This window comes from Mesoplodon mirus (genome assembly GCF_964341445.2).
Source record: "Mesoplodon mirus genome assembly, chromosome: 7".
Classification (NCBI taxonomy): domain Eukaryota; kingdom Metazoa; phylum Chordata; class Mammalia; order Artiodactyla; family Ziphiidae; genus Mesoplodon; species Mesoplodon mirus.
The window spans coordinates 67,469,207-67,491,960 of NC_138983.1; the positions used below are offsets into that span (position 1 = coordinate 67,469,207).

Consider the following 22,754-nt stretch of genomic DNA (forward strand, 5'->3'; position numbering starts at 1 on the left):
ACGAACCCACGTCCCCTGCATTGGCAGGCAGACTCTCAACCACTGTGCCACCAGGGAAGCCCCATATGTATCATTTTTAAATACCTCATTGTAATTTCCTATCTACTTAACTGCTGCTATGAGGGTCACAGGGACCCTCATTTGTAGGAAGAATGACGCCGCAACTCTATAGTAGAAGCAAGATTTGAAAGCATGGCAGGTTTTACATTAAATATACTGTATAGCTGTCTATTCTATCATCTGCCACCGTGTCTAAAATACCTCTGTAGTCCAAACTCATTTATTTGGGTTTTAATTTCTTCTTTAGTCCACTATTAAACTGGACTAGTACCACACAATCTATTAATGGCAATACCTGATCAGAAAGGAGCTGGCATTGACATTTGGAAGCAAAGAGCCCAAACAGGAGCAAATTGGAGTCAAGAAGGGAGGAGGGATACCTGGTGCCCAACAACAGGCTGAAAAGTCAGGTCATTGATGGCCCTTCTTAGTATCTTAAGCAACAACTGTCATTTGTACCTCTGTTTTCCTCAGATAATTCTACCTTATAAGTCATAAAATGTTGGAAAAAATAGTAGCTAATGCTTATTATTACAGTTTTTAAAGACACATCTGTGTTCATTTGGTTTTTATGATGCTGTGATCCTTATACACACACACACACACAGTCTAAACAAGGTTCAGGGGTGAGGCAAACACCTTGTTCCACAAAACATCCAGGCACTTTCAGCGTCTTTCTGCACAGATGAGGTAGGGCTGGGGTTGCAACGTCATGCCTAACCTGGGCTTCAGATTTGGAACCAGTTCATGTGGAAAATGCAAGTGAAATCGCTGAAGCAATGTTGTAAAAAACAGGAACATTTCCATCCGAGCCAGCTGTTCTCCAAGACAATGTCTTCTCCCTCAACATAAAAAACAGACGACATAATTTTTCTAAATCCACAATTTTACCAAAATTTATGTCTAATACGTACCATTCAGGAAACCTGGAATTTAAAGAAACTTAGAGGAAGTTATGTTTATTTTATTCATTTGTTTTTTTTAATAAATTTATTTATTTTTGGCTGCGTCGGGTCTTCGTTGCTGCTCATGGGCTTTCTCTAGTTGCAGCTAGTGGGGGTTCCTCTTCATTGTGGTGTGCAGGTTTCTCATTGCAGTGGCTTCTCTTGTTGCGGAGCATGGGCTCTAGGCCCACAGGCTTCAGTAGTTGTGACTCGTGGGCTCAGTAGTTGTGGCTCGCAAGCTCTAGAGCACAGCCTCAGTAGTTGTGGCAGATGGGCTTAGTTGCTCTGTGGCATGTGGGATCTTCCCAGACCGGGGCTTGAACCTGTGTCCCCTGCATTGGCAGGCGGATTCTTTTTTTTTTTTTTTTTAACATCTTTATTGGAGTATAACTGCTTTACAACAGTGTGTTAGTTTCTGCTTTATAACAAAGTTAATCAGTTATACATATGCATATGTTCTCATACCTCTTCCCTCTTGCGTCTCCCTCTCTCCCACCCTCCCTATCCCACCCCTCTAGGTGGTCACAAAGCACCGAGCTGATCTCCCTGTGCTATGCGGCTGCTTCCCAATAGCTATTTTACGTTTGGTAGTGTATATATGTCCATGCCACTCTCTCACTTTGTCACAACTTACCCTTCCCCCTCCACATATCCTCAAGTCCATTCTCTAGTAGTTCTGCGTCTTTATTCCTGTCTTGCCCCTAGGTTCTTCACGACTTTTTTTTTCTTAGATTCCATATATATGTGTTAGCATACGGTATTTGTTTTTCTCTTTCTGACTTACTTCACTCTGTATGACAGACTCTAGGTCCATCCACCTCACTACAAATAACTGAATTTCGTTTCTTTTTATGGCTGAGTAATATTCCATTGTATATATGTGCCACATCTTCTTTATCCATTCATCTGTTGATGGACATTTAGGTTGCTTCCATGTCCTGGCTATTGTAAGTAGAGCTGCAATGAACATTTTGGTACATGACTCTTGAATTGTGGTTTTCTCAGGGTATATGCCCAGTAGTGGGATTGCTGGGTCGTATGGTAGTTCTATTTGTAGTTTTTTAAGGAACCTCCATACTGTTCTCCATAGTGGCTGTATCAATTTACATTCCCACCAACAGTGCAAGAGGGTTCCCTTTTCTCCACAACCTATCCAGCATTGTTTCTAGCTTTTTTGATGATGGCCATTCTGACCAGTGTGAGATGATATCTCGTTGTAGTTTTGATTTGTATTTCTCTAATGATTAATGATGTTGAACATTCTTTCATGTGTTCATTGGCAATCTGTGTATCTTCTTTGGAGAAATGTCTACTTAGGTCTTCTGGAAGGCGGATTCTTAACCACTGCGCCACCAGGGAAGCCTGGAAGTTATGTTTATTAAAGGATTTTCTTAAGCTGCAAAGAATAGAAATTGGCACTTTGGTTCCCAGAGCCCATTTCTTTATGTTCTTTTGTAAGGTCATGTACTTGTAAGCTCATTAGTTCTATTCTCCACTTCCTTTGCATGTGGCAACAGAGCCTGTGATATGCCATGAAAGATCTGAGGTGTGACACTTTGTTCTCTTGACCCAGGAGAAGTTCATTTCATTTCAAATGACTGCATGTGTACCCTTCCCCAGTGAAAGGATTTTTCCAGTCCATCTTCCATGGGTCTTGTGATCTGTGTACTTCTTTACAGGAGACACAATATTTTTGGAGATGAGGTATAAGAATTGAGAGCCAAGAGGGCTCTAGATTCTAGTTTCACTTCAAGTTATCATGCCATTCCTGTCCCTGGGTCTCAGTTTCTCAAGCTGCCTGTTACTGATTTCTAGCTCTACAAGTTTTTATTACAAGCCAAAATCCACAAGCAAAAAAGTTTCAGAAAAAGCCAGAGCTTCTCATCAGTTTCTTTCTAGCTGCTAAATTATGGCTTGTTTATTTTGAATAGAAAGAGGCATTAATGAGCTCTAATTAAACCATTCTCTCCTGTAAGAGTCAATACTGTTTTCAGAGTTGGGATATTAACTCTACAATAGAATGCTTCAGATTAAGATATTATACATGATAAATCAGCATTATACTTTGTCCTAAAGTTATGCCCCTGTGAAAGTTCTCTTACCTAGGGAAAAGGGAACCAAAGCTTCCTTCTTGGCAAAATATCCATTGCTGTCCAGAAATCGGTCTGGATAGAATATTTCTGGGTCTCTCCAATACTTTTCGTCAAAGTGTACAGAATAAAGATTTGTAATTACTGTTGTGCCTTTAGGAATGGAATAACCACGTACAACTGCATCCTCAGAGGTTGCATGGAAAATCCCTAATGGCACTATATTACAGAATCTTAAAACTTCATGTAAAACTGCCTCAGTATAAGGCATTTTGCATTTGTCATCCCAAGAAGGTGTCCCACTGGGTCCTATAATTAAATCAATCTCTTTCTGAACTTGTCCTGTAAGAGAAAAAATGTTCAAGTTATTATGCACTCCTTAGAATTATATCTAAAGTAATTTCCCTTTAGGATAAAACAAAAGATAACCTGTAGTAAGCCAACAAGATATGGGTACACCCAGATTCAGATTTTTCATTATCTGGGAGTTCTATTTAAATATGTGCCACATATCTTATACAACCAGTACCCAAGGCTCTAAGTAATTTTGTTGTGAAAAACACATTATAAGTAATAAAAATAAAAATTAAACAAACCTAGAATTAGAATAACAACACTCTCAGCAAGGAAAAGAGTGAAGCATAAAAACTTAAATTAAAAAAAACCAGGGTTGGGACTTCCCTGGCAGTCCAGTGGTTAAGACTCCATGCTTCCACTGCAGCAAGCGTGGGTTCGATCCCTGGTTGGGGAACTAAGATCCTGCATGCTGCGTGGTACAGCTGAAAAACAACCACCACCACCACCAGGGTTCAGGTCCCAGCTCAGCGCTAGAAGCGAGTGGACAAATCAGTCATTCAGCTTTTTCCCTCATTTATAAAATAGGTATTATAAGACATCTTTGAGGGTTTTATACGAATTTAGGTAACAGTTTTGAAAACCTTATAGCTATTCAATGCTTCTCTTTTTGGATAACACAGCAGGAGTTACTAAATAGAATGCCTTGTACATGGCCAAAGACTCTAAAACATGTGTGAGCCCTAAATGTAAGAACAGACCTTGAGATCACTGGAATCCTTACCTTGAATGTTAGGATAAAGGGCCATGAAAAGAATTGCCCACCGTAGCACATTGGTTGTAGTTTCAGTTCCAGCAATGATGAGTTCACCCACAGAGAAAATCAGGTTTTCTTTGGAGAAAGTAGATGATGGGTCATTTTTACCTTGATCCATCTCATCTAAATAAGCATCAACAAAATGCTGAGGTAACTGAGGCTTTCTGTTGATGGAAGCTTTTTCAATAAGCCTGGAGAGAAAGTCATAGACCACAGCTGCATTTCTAAACAGTTGTTGATGTTTTCCAAAAGGTAAGATGCCAATCCATGGAAAGGCATTATAGAGGAAGACTGAGGCGTTGGTGGCTAGTTCCACATTTTCACTAAATAATTCAATCATGTGCTGAAAATCAGTGTCTTCGTAAGTGAATCGTTCTCCAAAAATTATCAGATTGGTTATGTTTGAAACGGCATTTGTTATTAACTGTTTAAAGTCAAAAGGGCTACCATTGTATGTTTCAATAGCATCAATGAAAAATTTGGTTTCTTCTAAGATTTTAGATTCAAAAGACTTTTGGCCATATCCAAAACAGCGAAAGCTGTTTACAGCTAATTTTCTGTGATCAACCCATCCTCGGCCATATCTGGAATTGAGTAAGCCTAAAAAAAAGGGGGGACGGTTAGTCATTCTTCTCCAAATTATCCTTCTATGATACTATTAAAAATTTTTATCATTCCTACATCTCTGTATCTAACAGCTAAAAATACTATGCAGGGAAGAAAAAAAAAGATGGTTATTCATTCTTCTCCAAATTTTCTATAAAACTAAAACTAGACCCAGTAGTTAAGCCCTATTCTTTACTCCTCATTAGCCATGGAATATTATAAACAGATAAAGCTTATCTATACTTCTCATCTGGGCACAGGCAGAAAAGACCTATAATCTCCCGCCACAAGAAACTGAACTGTCTTGTGTAATTCAACCTGGGTGAACTAGGCCTTGGGTGACTTTATTATCCAACTTCTATTATAAGCCTAATTTACAAAAGACGAATGACTGTGTGTTCTATGGGCAAAATTTTATCCTGGACTAAACACATACCTGAGAAATCATCCTTCTCGAATTAGAAATTTCCTGCTTTAAGAGACTAGATTTTAGAATACAAATTTCCTCCCATTAAAGGCATATGTTACCTAATACTATAACTGGCAGTGGCAAGGATGGCCTGAATGAGGTGTCAACGTAGTGGAAATACTCAAGCCAAAAGGAGGTGCTAGGGACTGAATGTTTGTGCCATCACAACATTCAAATGTTGAAGCCTAATGCCCAATGTGATGATATTAGGAGGTGGGGCCTTTGGGAAATAATTATGTAATGAGCCCTCATGAATGAGCTTTAGTGCCATTATAAGAAGGGATGTGGGAAGAGATGACTGCTCTTGGTTATGTGAGGATACAGGGAGAAGACAGCAGTCTGCAAGCCAGGAAGCAGGCTCTTTCCAGACACTGTTCTGCTAGCACCTTGATCTTGAATTTCCTAGCCTCCAGATCTGATAGAATGTCTGTTGTTTAAGCCACTCAGTCTATATATTTTTGTTATAGCAGCCCAAACTAAGGTGACAAACAGGAAACTCAAACTTCTAATGTTGATATTGCTTGCCTTAAAATCTCAGTCTCCACAGTATACTCTGCTGTTCTGATATGTCTACTATGGAATATTTTCCCTTTAAATCGATTATCAAGAAAAAAACTTCTTCAGCATATATATTTCTGTAACGCATAGTTTACTTGGAATTTAATTCATAACTGGTACGTAGGCATACCTATGATGAAAAATGTCATGTTCTCTTGTCTACATGAGGTACCTATGTAATTTACATTCCAACAAATTTGTGCAACAGTTTTTGAATTTGGAACTTATGATGAAATTAACCATACATAAGGGGGTCTTTAACGCTGTGCAGCAATTTTATATGCCATATTCCATTCTCTTTTCTATACTCCCAGATGACTATTCATTCAACATAATGTATTTCTGGAGCTAAAGTGTCTTAGATGTATCAGTGAACAAAAGAGGCAAAGATGGCTATTTCTCATGGAACTTACATACTAGTTAGGAGAGACAAATTATATAGCAAGGAAGGAGACATAGGGTGGTCAGGAAAAGCCTCAGTAAGAAGGTGACATAAGTAGAGACACAGGAGATGGGAGTGAGTGAAGCAGATATCCAGGGAAAGATCACTGCAGGTAGAGAGAACCAGTGCGAAGGCACTGAGATAAAAGCAAGCCCAAGAGAAGTGTATGCATATGGGATACATGTGCATAATATATGCATACAGTTACACATAAGAAGGTACACAGGAGCCTGATTATAACCCTATACTGTCCAGTCTGGGTGCCCAGGCATGGGCTGAACCCGCCTAAAGGGCCACTTTTTCCTATTCAAACAGTGGGTTTATGGTGGCTCTGATTTCCCACTTCCAAGTTCAGTGCATATGCATCTTAAAATAATTCTAGGGAATTCCCTGGTGGTCCAATGGTTAGGACTCCACGCTTTCACTGCTGAGGGCCCAGATTCAGTCCCTGGTTGGGAACTAAGATCCCGCAAACTGGGCAGTGCAGCCAAAAAAAAAAAAAGAAACCACATTTGATTTTCTTTCTTTTTTAAAAAAATTTATTTATTTATTTGTTTGTTTGTCTATCTATCTATCTATCTATCTATCTATTTATTTATTTTTGGCTGCGTTGGGTCTTTGTTCCTGCACGCAGGCTTTCTCTAGCTGCGTCGAGCAGGGTCTACTCTTCATTGTGGTGCACAGGTTTCTCATTGTGGTGGCTTCTCTTGCTGCGGAGCACAGGCTCTAGGCTCACAGGCTTCAGTAGTCGTGGCATGCGGGCTTCAGTAGTTGTGGCTCGTGGGCTCTAGAGCGCACGCTCAGTAGTTGTGGCGCACGGGCTTAGTTGCTCCATGGCATGTGGGATCTTCTCGGACCAGGGCTCGAACCCGTGTCCCCTGCACTGGCAGGCAGATTCTTAACCACTGCACCACCAGGGAAGCCCAACACATCTAATTTTCTACTTATTTTTTCTCTTACTATTTCTTTGAAAATCTTAAGTTGAACGCATGTTTTTTCTTTCTTTATGACAAAAACAGTCTAAACTATAAGTTTATAGCTTCAAAAAACATATAGTTTATCCTAAATATTACTCTGATCACATCATACATTTTCATAATTTCTTTAAAGGTCTTCTATTATAATTGTGGTATAATTTCTTCTTTGGCCTAATTATTACTTGGAAGAGTATTTAAGACGCTGGAGATTTGCTTTTTATTTATATTATCACTTTCAAGTGTCATCATGCCCTGGCCTAAGAATTTGGCCTTTAAAACTGGTGTTTTCTTTGCATTAATTGATTTGCTTTGCAATTTAATATATGGTTAACTTTTATTTTTTCCCTTTTCAGTCAATGTCTTCTTTAGTCTATGTAACCAAGATATTGTTGAATTTTTCTTTCAAATGAAGAGTGAAGCTCTCATTGAACTGGAAAATTTTGGAGACAAAAACTCTTATACTATTAAGTATGAAAACGGATGTATCTGACGTCAACATTCTATTTTAGGCTTTCTGTTGCTGCTTTCGTCTCATCCGTTCTGTTAACTTTCAGCCTTTCTCCCTTGTTGAATATGCAATCATCCGACACTGATCAACACTAAACCATAGAAAATACTAGTCCTTTACACAAACCCACAATTCTTCATTTACATATCATATTAATTAGTAAAGAAAGGCTGTTTCAGGGTCTATAAGCTTATAAGTAAAATAATAGTAAAATGTCAGCAAGCACTCAAGACTAGCTTCAAAGATACTTTTGATTCAAGTATGTGTGCGTGTGTATGTATTCTTAACCTGTTTCACAAAACCTGCACATATTATTAAGTGCTAATTCTTTAAAACATTATTTACAATATTTATTAGAACTGGATTACAACAGTAGAATTAGCATGTACTGGCCTAAAATATGAATGTAATGCAGCCTGAAAGGTCCTCAAATATTAGGGTCTGTAACCTAAATTAACTAGTTAATACTTTCCTGTTAATCAGTACAACAGAATCCAATCTCTATGTACTAAATTTACATAAAATAAGAAATGTGGGGACTTCCCTGGTGGTACAGTGGTTAAGAATCCGCCTGCTAATGCAGGGGACATGGGTTCAAGCCCTGGTCAAAGAAGATCCCACATGCCGTGGAGCAACTAAGCCCATGCACCACAACTACTGAGCCAATGTGCCACAACTACTGAAGCCCATGTGCCTAGAGCCCATGCTCTGCAACAAGAGAAGCCACTGCAATGAGAAGCCCACGCACCACAACGAAGAGTAACCCCCGCTCACCGCAACTAGAAAAAGCCCGTGCGTGGCAATGGAGACCAAATGTAGCCAAAAATAAATAAATTAATTAATTTAAAAAAAAAAAGGAAATGTGATTTAAAATAGTTTAGTAAGTCATTAGGTAGGTGAAAATAAACATACCTCCCATTTTTGTCATCTTCATGAATAAAGGAAGGCATGGTCTGTCTGCAAAAATTTCACTTTGATGAACAAGGCATTCCTTTACTACATCATAGCCATTTAGAACCACAGCTGATATACCTCCAAGATCCAAACTGAAGATCTTTGAGAAGAAAAGAAAAACATTTAAATGGCAAAATATATGGAGAAATATAACCATAGAAATCCACATATACTAAGTCCAGCTCTCCCAGTATTTGTTACTCCCTGAAAATGCTGGCATTTATTACTCAACTGACAATGTTTAGGGTGCCTTCTCTCTACAAGGCACGTCAAAGACCATGATTTCATTACTCATTCAGTGGCTCAAGACATAATCTTATAAATGGTGTAATGAAAAGAGTACCAGACTCAGGAGGCCTGGGTTCTAGTTTAAGCTTTGCCATTAAACAGATACAGGGCACCTGGCAGAACCCTTAAACTTTCTGTGCTTCAGGGCTGCCACAGAAAATCAAGGAATACTTGATATTTATGCTCTTTTAAAATTCATTCCAACTCAAAACATTCAATGATATCTCAGAATCTGTTTATTTCCAAGAGGAATGAGGAAGTGGCTCTATCTACACATCATTTATTATTCCAGGTTTATGTAGGGGAGGGGATTGTCCAAGGCCTGAGAGACAACTTTTGAAGTATAAAATGTTGGGGCCCAGGATATGCAACCCCAAAATATGCCTCAATAGCATATTAATTATTTTGAATTAAAGTTACTGAAGAAATAGCCAATGCAAGAGGGAAGCTCTAGGGAGTTCCCTGGTTGCCTAGTGGTTAGGGTTTGGTGCTGTCACTGCTGTGCCCCGGGTTCGATCCCTAGTAGGGAACTGAGATCCTGCAAGCTGCTCGGCACAGCCAAAATTTTAAAAAAAGGAAAAAAAAAAAAAAAGAGGGATACTCTCTCTTTTTTGTCTCCCTGAAAGCAGGAAATAAGTCTCTCATGTGAAAGGTATGCTCCATGCATCTGGAGGTGGGACACCCTTATTGCCAAAGATAGGGAATTTGGGGGTGAGAATCCTTTTTTAAACAAATCTTGTTACTTCTTTAATTTACAGCCCAAGAACAAACTCTGTTTAGATTCTTCACCAATTGGGCACCCAAAACCAAAGTTTCTTTGTCTTGTCAATTCTCTGCAAATTTATTGGTTCTTTGTCTAAGAAGTAGAAAATCTGCCTGCTTTGGCCACTTCCTCCATCCCATGTCTGTGAGACCTCCGTGTGCATGGATTCAAATGTGTTTCTTTTTCTCCTGTTAATCTGTCTTGTGTCTATTTTATTATTAGTCCAGCCAAAAGTACTCAAGAGGGGCAGAGGGGAAAATCTCCCTCTCCTCAACAAAACATACTGAAACTCACAGGCTTATTTATTTGGGCCCCTGAATTCCACGAAGTTAATAAAGAGGGCCCTAAGGGAATTTGACCTTGGAGGACTGGCATCTGCCACACTGGCACAGGTGGCTGCCCCTCAGCTAAAAGATGGAATATCCATCCTATTCCTTGCTGAAGCTTCTTGTGTGCTTCACCACAGGTTCACTTACAATGTCACACCTCCTGTAGTCTATTCTAGCTAGCCCTATATAGAGGCCTAGTCCAGTGAAGGAACAATGCTGCCTTATCAGTGGGATGCAAAGATTGCTTATCTCCATCCTCTCAGTGGGTGGCTGAGAGCCTTTGGGAGCCAAAATACTGAGTCAAGCCTCATCTCTGGGCAAACAGGTAGAACAGATTTAGCCATGATTCACACTACTTTGGGGGGTGGGGTGGGAGGTACCAGGAGACTTAGCAGAGAATTGAAGTTCAGCAGAAGTAGTTACAGTAGCCAAAGTGATAAAGACCTCCAAGTAGTAAAGAATCAACCAGCTGAGAAGAGTCTTTGGCACAAGGATGGGCCCTGCCAACTGAGCAGCAGGTACATCCAGAACTTTGGGAAGCAGCATGGACTGCCTGCCACAAGTAAAGGTATTAGTCAAAAGTGGCAGTGTAAGAGTTTCAGCACAAAGGAAGTGGTGACCAGCTGAGCAAAGACGGGGCCCTTTCAGTTCCCAAAGCAGTAATGGGATGGTCTTAAAGTCTTTTCACAGAAGCGTAATTTTAAGCAGATATAAAGGAAAAATTCCTCCTCCTGTGTGTCTCCTCTCCTCTCAGTACTCCACTACAACACCTGTAACACCAGATGTGTGCGTTTTCCACACATCAAGCAATTCTGGGACACCAGCTGGGTGTCCTACAATTTAACTCAATTCTGACATTATCTACCAGGAGAAAGTGTCAGATTCCGCAGGTTAAGGGCTCAATATCACAAGAGTGCTCCTCCACTTCAGACTCCAATCCCAAGTCAAGGTTGTTACCTGTGCTTCTGATCAAAGGGCTATAAATCAGAGGTTCCCATGACCTCCTCCTCAGGTTTGACTAATTTGATAGAGTGGCTCACAGAACTCAAGAAAATATTTTACTTACTAGATTACCAGTTTCTTAAAAAAGGATGTAACTCAGGAACAGCCATATGGAAGAGATGCATAGGGCAAGTGTATGGTCAGGCCACTCAAGATGGCTGTTCTCTTGCTCTCTGTATATCCCCTGCTCAACCAATGCCTGCTTCACCTATAACCTACTCACATGACTGACCTTCCTACATACTTGCCCCAGGCTCCAGCTACTGACTGTTCTTATCAAAGGGGCAGCGAGGGGCCTGCCCCTCTGCTAGTGTACCTGATAACCAGTGAGCCAACCTCAATCAACTCCCCTGTAACTGGTAATCCCCCGCCCCCTCCCCCTGCTGCCAGGTCCTGCCTGCCACCTGCCACACATGGTGGGGTATCGCTCCAGGACCTTGCTTCAGATATGTAAGATCCCTATCCACTGATGTCTCCGTTGCTGACTCCGGGCTCTTTCTTCAGTCTTGAAGCTGGGCAAGTACAGGCCTTGCGGGCCTGCGGGGTGCAGCCCAACAGCAAGGTATGAGGAAAAGGGTGCAGAGCTTCCATGCTCTCTCCAGGCATGCTAGCCTCTGCTCACCTCCACGTGTTCACCAAATCACCATGGAAGCTCTCAGAGCCCTATAGTTCAGGGATTTTTATGGAGGCTTCATTACCTAGGCATGATTGATCAAATCATTGGTCACTGGTGACTGACTCAACCTCCAGCCCCTCTCCCTTCCCCAGAGGTAAGATGAGTAGAACTGAAAGTTCCAACCCTCTAATCCTGGTTGGTTCTCCAGGCAACAAGTTCCCATCCTTAAGGGCTTTCCATTAACATTAACTCTGAGGTGGGTGAAAGGGGCTTATTATGAATAACAAAAGATGCATCTACCACTCTCAACACTTAGGAAGTTCCCAGGGTTTTGGGAGCTTGTGCCAGGAAAGGTACAAAGACCAAATACACATTTATTAAAAATCACAGTATCACAAGCAGAGACAATAACGAAGGGTATTAGTGAATAGGCAGTGGTCCTGATGCAGGAAAAAAATCCCCAACTTTATGATTAAATCAACTTTGTGATCGATTTCACAAAGATGCGATTACAAATTCTGTTAATAGGAAGGCAGAACAAACAGGGGAGTTAACTTCAGGGTAATGCTGTCAGGTTGTGGACATTAGAGATTACAAAAACCAACTAGGAGCCATAACTTGAGAAAATTGTTATACAATCCACCTTTACTCAAAAATGAGGTGGTCCTCTATTTGACGGTGAAAACTGAGGAAACTGTTACTTGAACTAGTATCTATTCAGGTACATGCTCTTTTCAAGGACTTTTGGTAGAAGTTTGTAAATCAAATTGTGAAAATTCATCCTTATGCTGCTTTAATCTATGGAAGGGTCCAAGATTAGTCTTCTATATTTTTTAATTTATTCAATAATTTTTATTATTATTATGGGGTAGTTATGATGCTGGCAAAGATGGAAACAGGTACACATGAAACACCTTCTAGAAGTCAGTCTATGATCTTCAAGTCTCTTGCCCTATTCCCAAACTAGCTCTACCCAAGATTTTTCACTATCTCAGTTAATGACCATTCCAGCCATCCTTCAAGCTATATTCTGGTCTCAAACTGCCCATGAACTGCCCATGGTTTTTGCTTTTTGGGGTTTTTTTTTGGCCACACAGCAGCACGTGGGATTTTAGTTCCCTGATCAGGGATTGAACCTGCGCCCCCTGCAGTGGAGGCTCGGATTCTTAACCACCAGACTGCTAGGTAAGTCCTGAGCTGCCCATGTTGACTCCATTTTTCACCCAAGCCCCACATCACTGCTTAGCAGTCATGATGTTTCAACTTGAACAATACAGACAGAATATGACAATTTCTTACCACTTCTGTCACTAACACTCTAATCCTTCGTTTCTCCCCTATGTTATCTCAACAGCCTCTTAACTTCTCTTTATAGGTGATTATCAACATGGCATACTCCTGCTTCATGGCCTTTGTACTTGTTCCCTTGGCCTGGAATATTCTTCCCCTAGATACTCCTATACCTTGCTCCTTCATTTCATTCAAATATTTGCTCAGACGCCTTTTTTTACAGTGAGGCCTGCTCTAACCCATTTCAATTTCACCCCCTAGCATTCTCCATTTTCCTTACCCTAATTTAGTTTACTTCTTACTCTGTACTCTAACATTTTATATATTTATTGTGTTTATATTGTCCCTATCCTGCTCCCCACCTCCCCTCCACTGGTACAGTGTAAGCTACACAAGGGCAGGGATTTTCACCTGTTTTGATCATTGCTAAATCTTCACATCTAGGATAGTATTAATACATAGCATATGATAACAACTGATATATGCTGAATTAAAGAATAGTGGGGGAGACACACATTCAAGCATATTATTAAAACACTGTGAGCTAAGTGCTAATAACAGAGGAATGTAAAAAGTGCTGTTGATGAAAACTGATCAATAACTGCCACACACTTTTCAACATTTGCTTGGGCTGTATTCTCATTTGGAATGCCTCCCTTGACTGCCATACCGTCCAAACGCCACTAAGTCTTTAAGGACCAACCTCCATGAAGCCTTTCTCGGTGCACTCTCTTTCTCTTTCTCCCTTGAACCACCACAGCACATGCTTAGAAGCTCCCACGGCACTTATTTAATACTACCTAAAACCAGAAGCATTCATATTCCTGTCTTCTGCTTGCCTGCTAAATTATAAACTCTTTAGATTCAGTGATTTCATCTCTTTCATCTTTGAACGCTCCACGGAATCTCATTCAATGCCTTGCATAAATCTCAGTAAACGCTTACTGTATAAATAAATTATAGGTTGTCAACTCCACTTGCCTCAAAGTAATTATTTTATTATCCTTACGTGCATTATCTGAAAATAATCTGTAAAAACTCCTTGTGCTAGCTTTGCTAGCTAGGGAACGCTTCTCGAAATCTGGGTTAAGATTAGTCACTGCAGAAGCTTACGCATTCAGAGCGAATCTCCAGGGAAATTCTAAGTCTCAGTATGATACATTTCTATATAAGATTGTCTTTAAAATGACTGTATAAGTCTTGAGCACAGGCTGTCTTCCTTTCAAGAATTATGAAGGAGAATTGAATTCACAGACTTCATAAAAGTAGGTGTCACTTGAAGTGACTGTCATTTCTTATAAGCAATTTTAAAGTCCAGGGCTTGCTTTCTCTGAGCACACATCTCCAGATCATCAAGCAAGACAGTGGAAAAATAAGCTTCTATTTATAAATACGACATATAAACAACTTTCCACAATCTTCTAGAAGTACAGGAGATAATAGTTTCCTTCCACTTCCAAAAAGGCATAGTATTTTAACAACTCATACTGTTAGCGGAAACACTGACTGAAACTGCCCGCCCTGGCCAGGCAAAGACAGTAACAATTTGCATGAGTTATTTTATGACAGGAGATCCTGGTAAGGAACATAGAACTAACAAGCCACCAACCGGAAGAATACAGGAAAGGTCAAACGGAGAGAGGAGATGCCAGTCCACATGTCCTACCAACCTCCCAGAATCCTCCTCGCTGGAATCCATCTTGGCTGAGCAGTTGCGTGCCCACCAGAAAGGAATCTGAGTCAGAATGATTGGCCAGAGACAACCCGGAAACTAATCCCATCACCATAAAACCCGAGACTGCGAGCCACATGGCAGAGCAGTTCTCCTGGGTTCCCTTACCCTCCTGCTCTCCACCCGGGTGCCCCTTTCCAATAAAGTCTCTTGCTTTGTCAGCACGTATGTCTCCTCAGACAATTCATTTCTTAGTGTTAAACAAGAGCCCACTCTGGGGCCCTGGAAGGGGTCCCCCTTCCTGCAACGATACCAACTTTGAGGCTTTGTCAGAATTGGAAAATACCTCTGAGACAATGGGAGAACTGCAGGGGTGTCTCACAACTAAGATAAAGAGCAAGTAGCTTAAAGGGTTAATACATTAGGTGGTTTTCAACTTAAGTCTAAAACAGAGTTACTCAAACCATGTCTACTCTTCAATGCACACATCCTTTCCATTTCTGCTCCTTTTTCTTTTTCCTCTGCTCCTCTTCTACCTAACAGCACAGGTTAGCCCTGTTTAATTTTACCACCTTCAGTAAAAAGACCTCTTTGTAAAGAACCAAGGTTGCCTCAAATATATAGTTGTACCAGCAATAAAACTGGTTACTCATGCCAAATTCTTATCCATTGTACCAGATCTACCTATGCCAAGATGACAGTCTTCCAGCACATTTATAATTTGCAGTCTATTATAAGACTAAATTACCCTTCTCCCAAAAGAATGTTCATAGTAAATACAGAGTTCCTTTTAGTTCAAATATCTACGTATGAAAAACAGTTCCCTATTCTGTAGGACACCATTTCACATAACTGGTCTAAAAACACTTTCTACTTTGTAGGCCTAGTAAGTTGTTCTGTAATTAATAACTAACATTTACTCAAAGAACATGTGAGTAGCACTTAACTGTGTTCAGTTATTATTATTACCATTACGCATGTCGCGAAAACTTAAGATTCAGACAAGTAAAGGTCAAGTTTTACCTGACGAAAGAGGACTCAACCTCTCGTCTTGCGCTTTCACATCTTATGATTTCTCTAAATATTAATGATGCTGTGTACACCAGAGATCAAATATATTCAGTGGAAATCATGGAAATACACTCAATTCCTAAGAACTGGAGAGTGGAAAACAGTATCTAAGAATTACACAATTTGCTTTACCTAAGCCCAGCCTCCCTTTAGCGACATATACTATCAGGGAACTGCAGAAACCTAGAATAATTCTTGTAAAAGCTGGTTTAAATACAGATGTAAGCCCAAACCTGAAACACCGCAATTGCCAGACAGCCCTGCGGTACTTTTCCTTCAAAACACAATTTGTGGTCGATCGTTAGATTAATTTTTTTCTCTGGCTAGACTGTAACTACCTAAAATTGGGCTGTGACTGCCTTCTTCACCACTTTATCCCCAGCACCTGGCAGAGCCTGGCTGGTCGTTTCCTATAAAAGAATGGATTCAAAAGGAAACAAGTGAGCCGGGTTAGTGTCAGTGTTCTGGAAACTTCTGCCTCCTCGAGGTCAGGACACCCTTCCAAACACAAGATAGCATTTTGGCCTTTCCCCTGCTAGTTCGCAGTGGCGTGGCTGCCTGCAAGTCACTCAGCTGGCCTGTGCCGCAGTTTCCTCCTCCGTAAAACGGGGAGGACCAGAGGACCTGCCCCCGGGCGCCCGCACTGCAAGGGAGGCTGGCCCATGGCCGGCGCAGTCTCCGTGTTTGCTGCGGGGACGCTCCTGGCTCCGGGCAGACAGGACGGCACTGGGACTCCGCACTGATTTTCACTCATTAGTTCATTCTCTCTTTCACGGTCATTTCCCAGAGGCCTTCACCTGCGCTCTCTCAGCCTCTCGGCAGACGCCTAGACCAGCCGTTCTCAAACGCAAACATCCAACGACCTCCTATTAACCATTAGCTCGGTCCTAGAATTCGGACGCCTGGTTTTCTCGAGAAGCTGTGGGTGGAAGCTAACCTACGAACTTCGTGCAGCTCCGTGGGCGCCAGAAGCTGGTCGCGCTGAGGGTAATGGCCGTCACTCCCGACCGGGCATGCGGCGCGGGACGCAGGCCCCACTGCGCAGGCGCAGGAGCGGCACCTCGTCGACCTCGGGGGCAGGAGAATCCGGCCAGTATCCCGCGGGCGTCAGGTGGGAGGGGCTCGCGGCTAGGCGGGGCTCTCCCTCCCCCGGCGGCGGGAATCTCCCTCCCCCGGCGGCGCCGCTTGAGTACCTCGACCCCGGGCCTGGGAAGCCAGCTTCCCCTCCACGCTGCCGACACACGGATAAGGGTCAGACAGCTCGCACCCACGAGCGTGGGACATCCCCTCACCCCGGGAGGAAGGCCCGAGCTTTCCCTGCCCGAGGCCCGTCGGCTGTACCTCGCCGTACACCTGGCTCTGCTTTTTCATGTAGACGTGGGGGAGCTCAGCCGAGGCGCCCAGCGAGTAGATGTTGCCGATAAATGGCAGCCCCGACGGTCCCGGGGGGAAGCCCGACGGCCGTCTCTGCTTCAGCAGCTGGCGGACCCCCAGCGCGAAGAGCAGCAGGAAGAGGGCGCCTCCGAGTGCCGCCGCGAACGCCTCAGCACCGTGAGGCTCCCACATGGCCCGGGCTGGGGCTGCGAAACCCCACCGCCCCGGGACCCGGCGAGCGCTCCAACCCCGCCGCATCGTATTGGCCCGGTACCCCGTGGTCCCGCCCCACTTCCATGGCCATTGGCTGGCTGAGCGTAGGGCCCTCGGGCCAGTTACTCTTGCCTTTGTTCTGGTCAGAGTCCGCTCTGTGGAGGGCGGGCGGCCCTATGGATCTGGGCGCGGCTCTGGGCAAGCCCCAGCTGGTTGGGCACAAAGCCTGGAGGCCTCTTCCGGGGTGTTGACACTTGGGCCTGGAAGACGTGACAGCACCGCCTACCTCACTGGGTCAGGCAGATCCTGCGTCCCCGGCAGCCAGCCTTTTCTGTGGGTATCTTTTTAGGAACCAGGTCTGCTTATTTCAGACTAGAAAACTGGGGAGATTATCAGTACTGCAGTCTTTAGCAAAACCTGGTAATCTTAAGAATCTCCGTTAAAGAATTGACCCATCAATATAAAAAGAAAATAATCTCACTATTTATCCTTTTTTTACTCATCTATTCTTTTGTCCTATGTTATGAGGTATTTTTACATGTGATCCCTTATGAATTGTAATTGCACAATATTTAGGCAACCTGAGTTAATTACATATCTTTTCACAGCTTTCTGGTCGTTCCCAACTGGTTACTTCTTGGCACTCACAGAAGACTCTCTGGTCTATAGTTGCCCAGGGATAGTGCTTACTCTTCAGACGTTTTGCCTCCGCCACCTAAAATTAAGCAACTGATTGCCTACTTGGAAATTTCTATTTGCTGTTTCTGTTTCTATTCCTGTTTTGTATTGGGTAGTTCCTTGCAACACAGGACCTACTGGGCATGGGACTCTTTTTAACAGCTGCCTTTTGTGATTGAGCAGTGGCAAGAGTGTTATGGTCCTCATTAGCTTAAGGCTTATTCACACTGCAGGTGTTTTTTAAATGTCCACCATGTAGTGCTATCCAAAGCAATGGAGATAATATGTGAAAAGAGCAACAGTCCCTACCCTCCTAGAACTTACATTCTTGTGAGGGAGGAGGAATAAACACATAAAATAATTTTAGACAGTCATTAGCAGATGAAAATAAAAGTGTGTTATAGAGAATCCTTGGGCATGGGGAAATCCTTTAGCAGGTGAGAGATGTCAAGAAAAGTCTCTTTAAGAAGATGACATTTGAGCTTAGATCGGATGATAAGGAGTTATATTAGTTTTCTACTGCTGCCGTAATAAATTACTACAGTGCCTTAAAACCACAAAGTTATTATCTTATAGATTTTGTGTTCAGAAGTCCAAAGAGGGACTTACTGGGTTAAAAGCTAGGTGTTGGTATGGCTGCATTCCTTCTAGAGGCTCTAGAGGAGAATCAGTTTCCTGGCCTTTTCCGAATTTTAGGGGCTATCCACGTTCCTTAACTCGTATTCCCTTATCTTCATCTTCAAAGGTAGCAACATCTCACATTGGATCTCACAGACTCTTCTCCCTTCTCTGCCTGCCTTCTGCCTGCCCCTTCTACTTAGAAGGACACTTGTGATTACATTGGGCCTGCCTGGGTAATCCAGGATTATCTCCCCACCTCAAAGTCAGCTGTTTAGCAACCTTAGTTCCATTTTATTGCTCCATGCTGTGAAACCTAACATACTCTGTTTCTGGGAATTAGGATGTGAACATATTGGAGGTGAGAGGTGGGGGCAGGGGCGAGCAGGGGGAGATACGGGGGAAAATATTCCAAAGAGGGAATAGCGAGAGCAAAGGCCTCCATGTACTAAGCAAGCCTTGTCCTCTGGGAGTGTTTCCAGTCTCTCACTTTCTATATCTCTGATGCAAATACACTGGAGCTGAAGCCAGGAAGTTAGTTAACCTTAAGTTTTGCTGTTTAACTGTTTTGAGCTCACTATCTGGTATATGGACATCTCCAGTGTCCTGTAGGTTTCACAGGATCTCCAGCCACGGAATATCTACCTACTGCCTATCACAAATGCCTAATATATTACCTTTAGGGATTCCTTTAAATTCTTATTAATCAAGAATCTTCTAGTAAAATGGAAAAATAATATGATAGATGATCATTGCTAAACTTAGCCCTCAATGTCTAACCAAAGGTCAATGGAGATGGCCTAGGATGGATATTGGCATTGCAGCTGGAGCACAGTGATGCCGAGGCACTAGGAGTGGAGTGATATCACCTACTGGATGTCTGAGGTCACCCCTGCCTGCCTTCCCCAACATCATTCAGCTTGCATTGTCTGGCTGGCCACAGCTGTTATTGCAGTATGGTACTTGGTTCAAGAGTGGCCCCTTTCCATCATCTATTTTCAAAAATGATTAATTTCCATTCCAAAAATATCCTCCCATTCACTTAAGGTAAGGAGCATTTCTCCTTTGGCATTCTCCCCCTGCCTACGTTAGCAGAGGAGAGCTGTAGCCTTGACAGCAGCCTGACTCACTAACGGCACTGATGAGATGCCTCATCGCCACCTCCACTGCCCCTTGGGGACAGTGTGTGTGGGAGGTCTTCACGACTCACTAAAAGTCTCTCAGAGCACAGATCCTTACTTGTCATCATTTTCATCATTTATCATGCTCTCTCAGCGCTCAGCAAAGAGAAGTATCTCTCTTTGTTCCCCCTCCCTGCATTTGCTCCTAGAGTGATAGAAAACAACCAATATTATGTTTGTCTGTGGACTTTATCAGGACAGAGATGTTTGGTAGAACAGGAAATGAAGTATTTCACTGTTTCATGGTAGAGAGCCCATCTTCAGTATGCAGAGCTGAATGGGTGCCTGGAGAAATGTGAAAACCCTGTACATGGCTCTGATATTTCTGTGTGCAGACAGGTATTGGTTTCAACAGAGTGTCTGTGCTCCAGTGAGAGCCTCTTTCTTGAGCTTTGGAAGCCTCCCTCCAGGATGCATTCTGAGGGCTCCATGCCATTCCTGGATGGCTGCTCCCCTGGCCTGAGCCTTGGGTGCTCTCCCAACCCCCAACCCCAGCGCACAGTGATGCAATCAGCACAAGGTGCCTCCTTGGCACATTTCATTATGTGCACTCACAGTTGCATTTCATCAGAATGGAAGAGAGTGAGAGTCAAGGAAGTGCCTAGCCGAGCCACATTGGAGCCTGAAGCAAAAGAAAAAAATCAACAATACTGATGTTAGCTCATTAAAAATTTGATATCTTGTTCATCGTGGATTTTTTCACATTAATTTTGAATTTAAAGTGTTACATTAGAATATTATCTTGATTACTAAGCATTTTGGTGTACCCCTATTTTGCTCCCAAGGTGAATGCCTCACATTCCTCACCAGAGCCCTAGCCTTGAGATGTAGGGTACATAACTGATGATTATGATGACAAAGTGGTATGTAGGAACTGGGTTTGTGCACTTGGATTTTCCTGACACTCCTAGGAGCCAGGTACTGAGGTGAAGCTGGTGGAGCGTGGCACCTCTGCATGGGCTTTGAGGAGCTCTATGAAAGTCTCCCTTTGATCACTACAAAAAAGTCCCCACCTTGCCTGAAGTTCAATCTTTATCATTTAATTTATATGAGTTAAACATTCCCCCAAAGAGGCTAAGTAGGAAAATGTAAACCCTGATGGCAGCAAAGTGTTAGAAAGTTCCTAAAACTGCACTTACACATGAATGTGTTTATTCCAGCATTTTCTTAGAGGCAGGACAGAATGGGAGGCATGATGACACTGATCTGCTGGAGTTATTGGCATGGCCATGTTGATGGTGGTAGGTATGGGGACTTAAGAAAGGGATACAGAAAGAAAAAAAGAGGTTTTCAATGAGAAACTTCTTTCCCTTCACAATTTTTTCAAAGGCTGCAGACAGATCACATTTCTCCCAGGAGTCATTCCTGCCATTCCTGGGGATGCTTCAGCCAACCACCCTCTGCCACTGCCTCTCTTCCAGCACCCTACTGGTCCATTGTCTAATCTTGACATCTTTTGTTTCTTTTCTTGTATTTAAAGGGATTAGAAGTCTAAAGTGGATGAACACTTAGTCACCATCTTGTTGAAGACCCTCTTCCAAATGTGGTATCTGAGACTCAGTGGAAATGTAATTCTCTGTCCAAGGTCACACAAGGCAGCACCAGTGGAACCAGAAGTCTGGGCTCTGGACTTGCCACATGTTTCTTCAGTCATACATCACAGAATTATTGAACACCTACTAGACTAGATGCTGGAGATGTAATAGTGAGCAAAACCAGTCATGGTCCCCACTTTCCTGGGATTTACAGTCTACTGGGGGATGTGTACATAAATAATCACAAATAGATATATCATTACAAATAGTTAAGTTTTCTACTGGTATCAGTGTTGTACCATTTTGATGGAAATGTAGAAACCATGCTACATTTGGGCATCTTTGCCCTTCCCTCTCTTTAAATATTGGATTGGCCAAAAAGTTCATTCGGGTTTTTCTGTAATGTGACATGCCTGAACGAACTTTTTGGCCAACCCTAAATATAGTTTTAGGTGTTTCCCCTATATGCGTTGCACACCATGTCAGATGGTGTAATAATTTTTGCTTCAACCATCAATTTTGCCCATTCTGATGTTCTTTTTTTCCCTGAAGTTCCAGACTTTCTTCTTTTGTTTCCTTCTCTGATTAGAGAACTTCCTTAAGCCATTTTTTAAAAATTACATTTTATTGGAGTATAGTTGCTTTACAATGTTGTGTTGGTTTCTGCTGTACAACCAAGTGAAGCAGCTATACATATACATATACCTTAAGCCATTTTTAAGCGCAGATTTACTGGCACAAATTTCTTAGTTTTCCTTCATTTGAGAATGTTTTTATTTCCCCTTTCATTTCTGAAGGATATTATCACCAGATATGCAATTCACAGTTGACAGTTTTTTCTCTCAATTAAAAAAATAAGTTAAGTTTTCTGATGTAAAGAAACAGTTTTATAAGCCTGTATAACACAGGAAATGTGATCAGTGTTGGAGGTCAGAAACTGCTGCCTGGGGCACAGAACTAGCTTATACCCAGGGACTTGTCTTCTCCACAGTCATGTTGACTGCAAGGTTTACTGTTCTTCTCAAGCAACTGGACTTCTATGGGACTTTGAGCACCAAGTAGGAAGAGAAGGGAAAGTGGATGTGACAAATCCATTCTTTAAGTTGTGAATATCACTCAGGGAGCCACTTCAGTCCTAATTTGAGGCCTTTTTACTCTTGCTTTGCAAAAGATTTTGATAAACATTCTTATACTGTGCTTCTAAAAAGGGTAACTTTGAGGAAGCAAAGTAAACAGCAGGTTAAATTGAACATGCTCATTAAAGAACATTAAAGTTATTTTAAGAACATTCTAACTTAAGTGTGCAGGGGAAATGTGTGGTGTATTTTTGGAAGATTTGGCTAAGTTTTTTTTTTTTTTAAATCAAGAGTTTGGTTGCCATTTAGTAAACATTGTCAGGACTTCT

At 42.2% G+C, this 22,754-nt stretch overlaps 1 protein-coding gene across 5 annotated transcripts; it reads right to left on the bottom strand.

Annotated features, from left to right (window-relative positions):
* Nucleotides 1-613: 613 nt before the first annotated feature.
* On the bottom strand, nucleotides 614-17,394 carry CYP2R1 (cytochrome P450 family 2 subfamily R member 1). 5 transcript variants are annotated; one of them, XM_082628673.1, is made up of 5 exons: nucleotides 17,092-17,394; nucleotides 8,678-8,819; nucleotides 4,173-4,805; nucleotides 3,107-3,436; nucleotides 614-902 (listed from the first exon to the last, which is right to left on the bottom strand). In XM_082628673.1, the coding sequence occupies exons 1-5, from the start codon at nucleotides 17,380-17,382 to the stop codon at nucleotides 727-729; spliced, it is 1,572 nt and encodes a 523-aa protein (XP_082484799.1). In that variant the 5' UTR covers nucleotides 17,383-17,394; the 3' UTR covers nucleotides 614-726. The 5 variants fall into 5 exon arrangements, with proteins under 5 accessions (XP_082484799.1, XP_082484802.1, XP_082484800.1 ...); XM_082628676.1 differs by lacking the exon at nucleotides 17,092-17,394 and adding an exon at nucleotides 17,043-17,063; XM_082628674.1 differs by lacking the exon at nucleotides 17,092-17,394 and adding an exon at nucleotides 16,696-16,820.
* Between the last annotated feature and the right edge of the window lie 5,360 nt (nucleotides 17,395-22,754).

Bases quoted from the DNA above. Each gene is read 5' to 3' on its own strand.
- CYP2R1 (XM_082628673.1), bottom strand. From the start codon at position 17,382: ATGCGGCGGGGTTGGAGCGCTCGCCGGGTCCCGGGGCGGTGGGGTTTC. The intron at 4,806-8,677 runs GTATGTTTATTT...CCTTTTTTTTAG, and splicing joins GAAGATGACAAAAATGGGAG to GCTTACTCAATTCCAGATAT. The intron at 3,437-4,172 runs GTAAGGATTCCA...TTTCTCTTACAG, and splicing joins CCTTTATCCTAACATTCAAG to GACAAGTTCAGAAAGAGATT.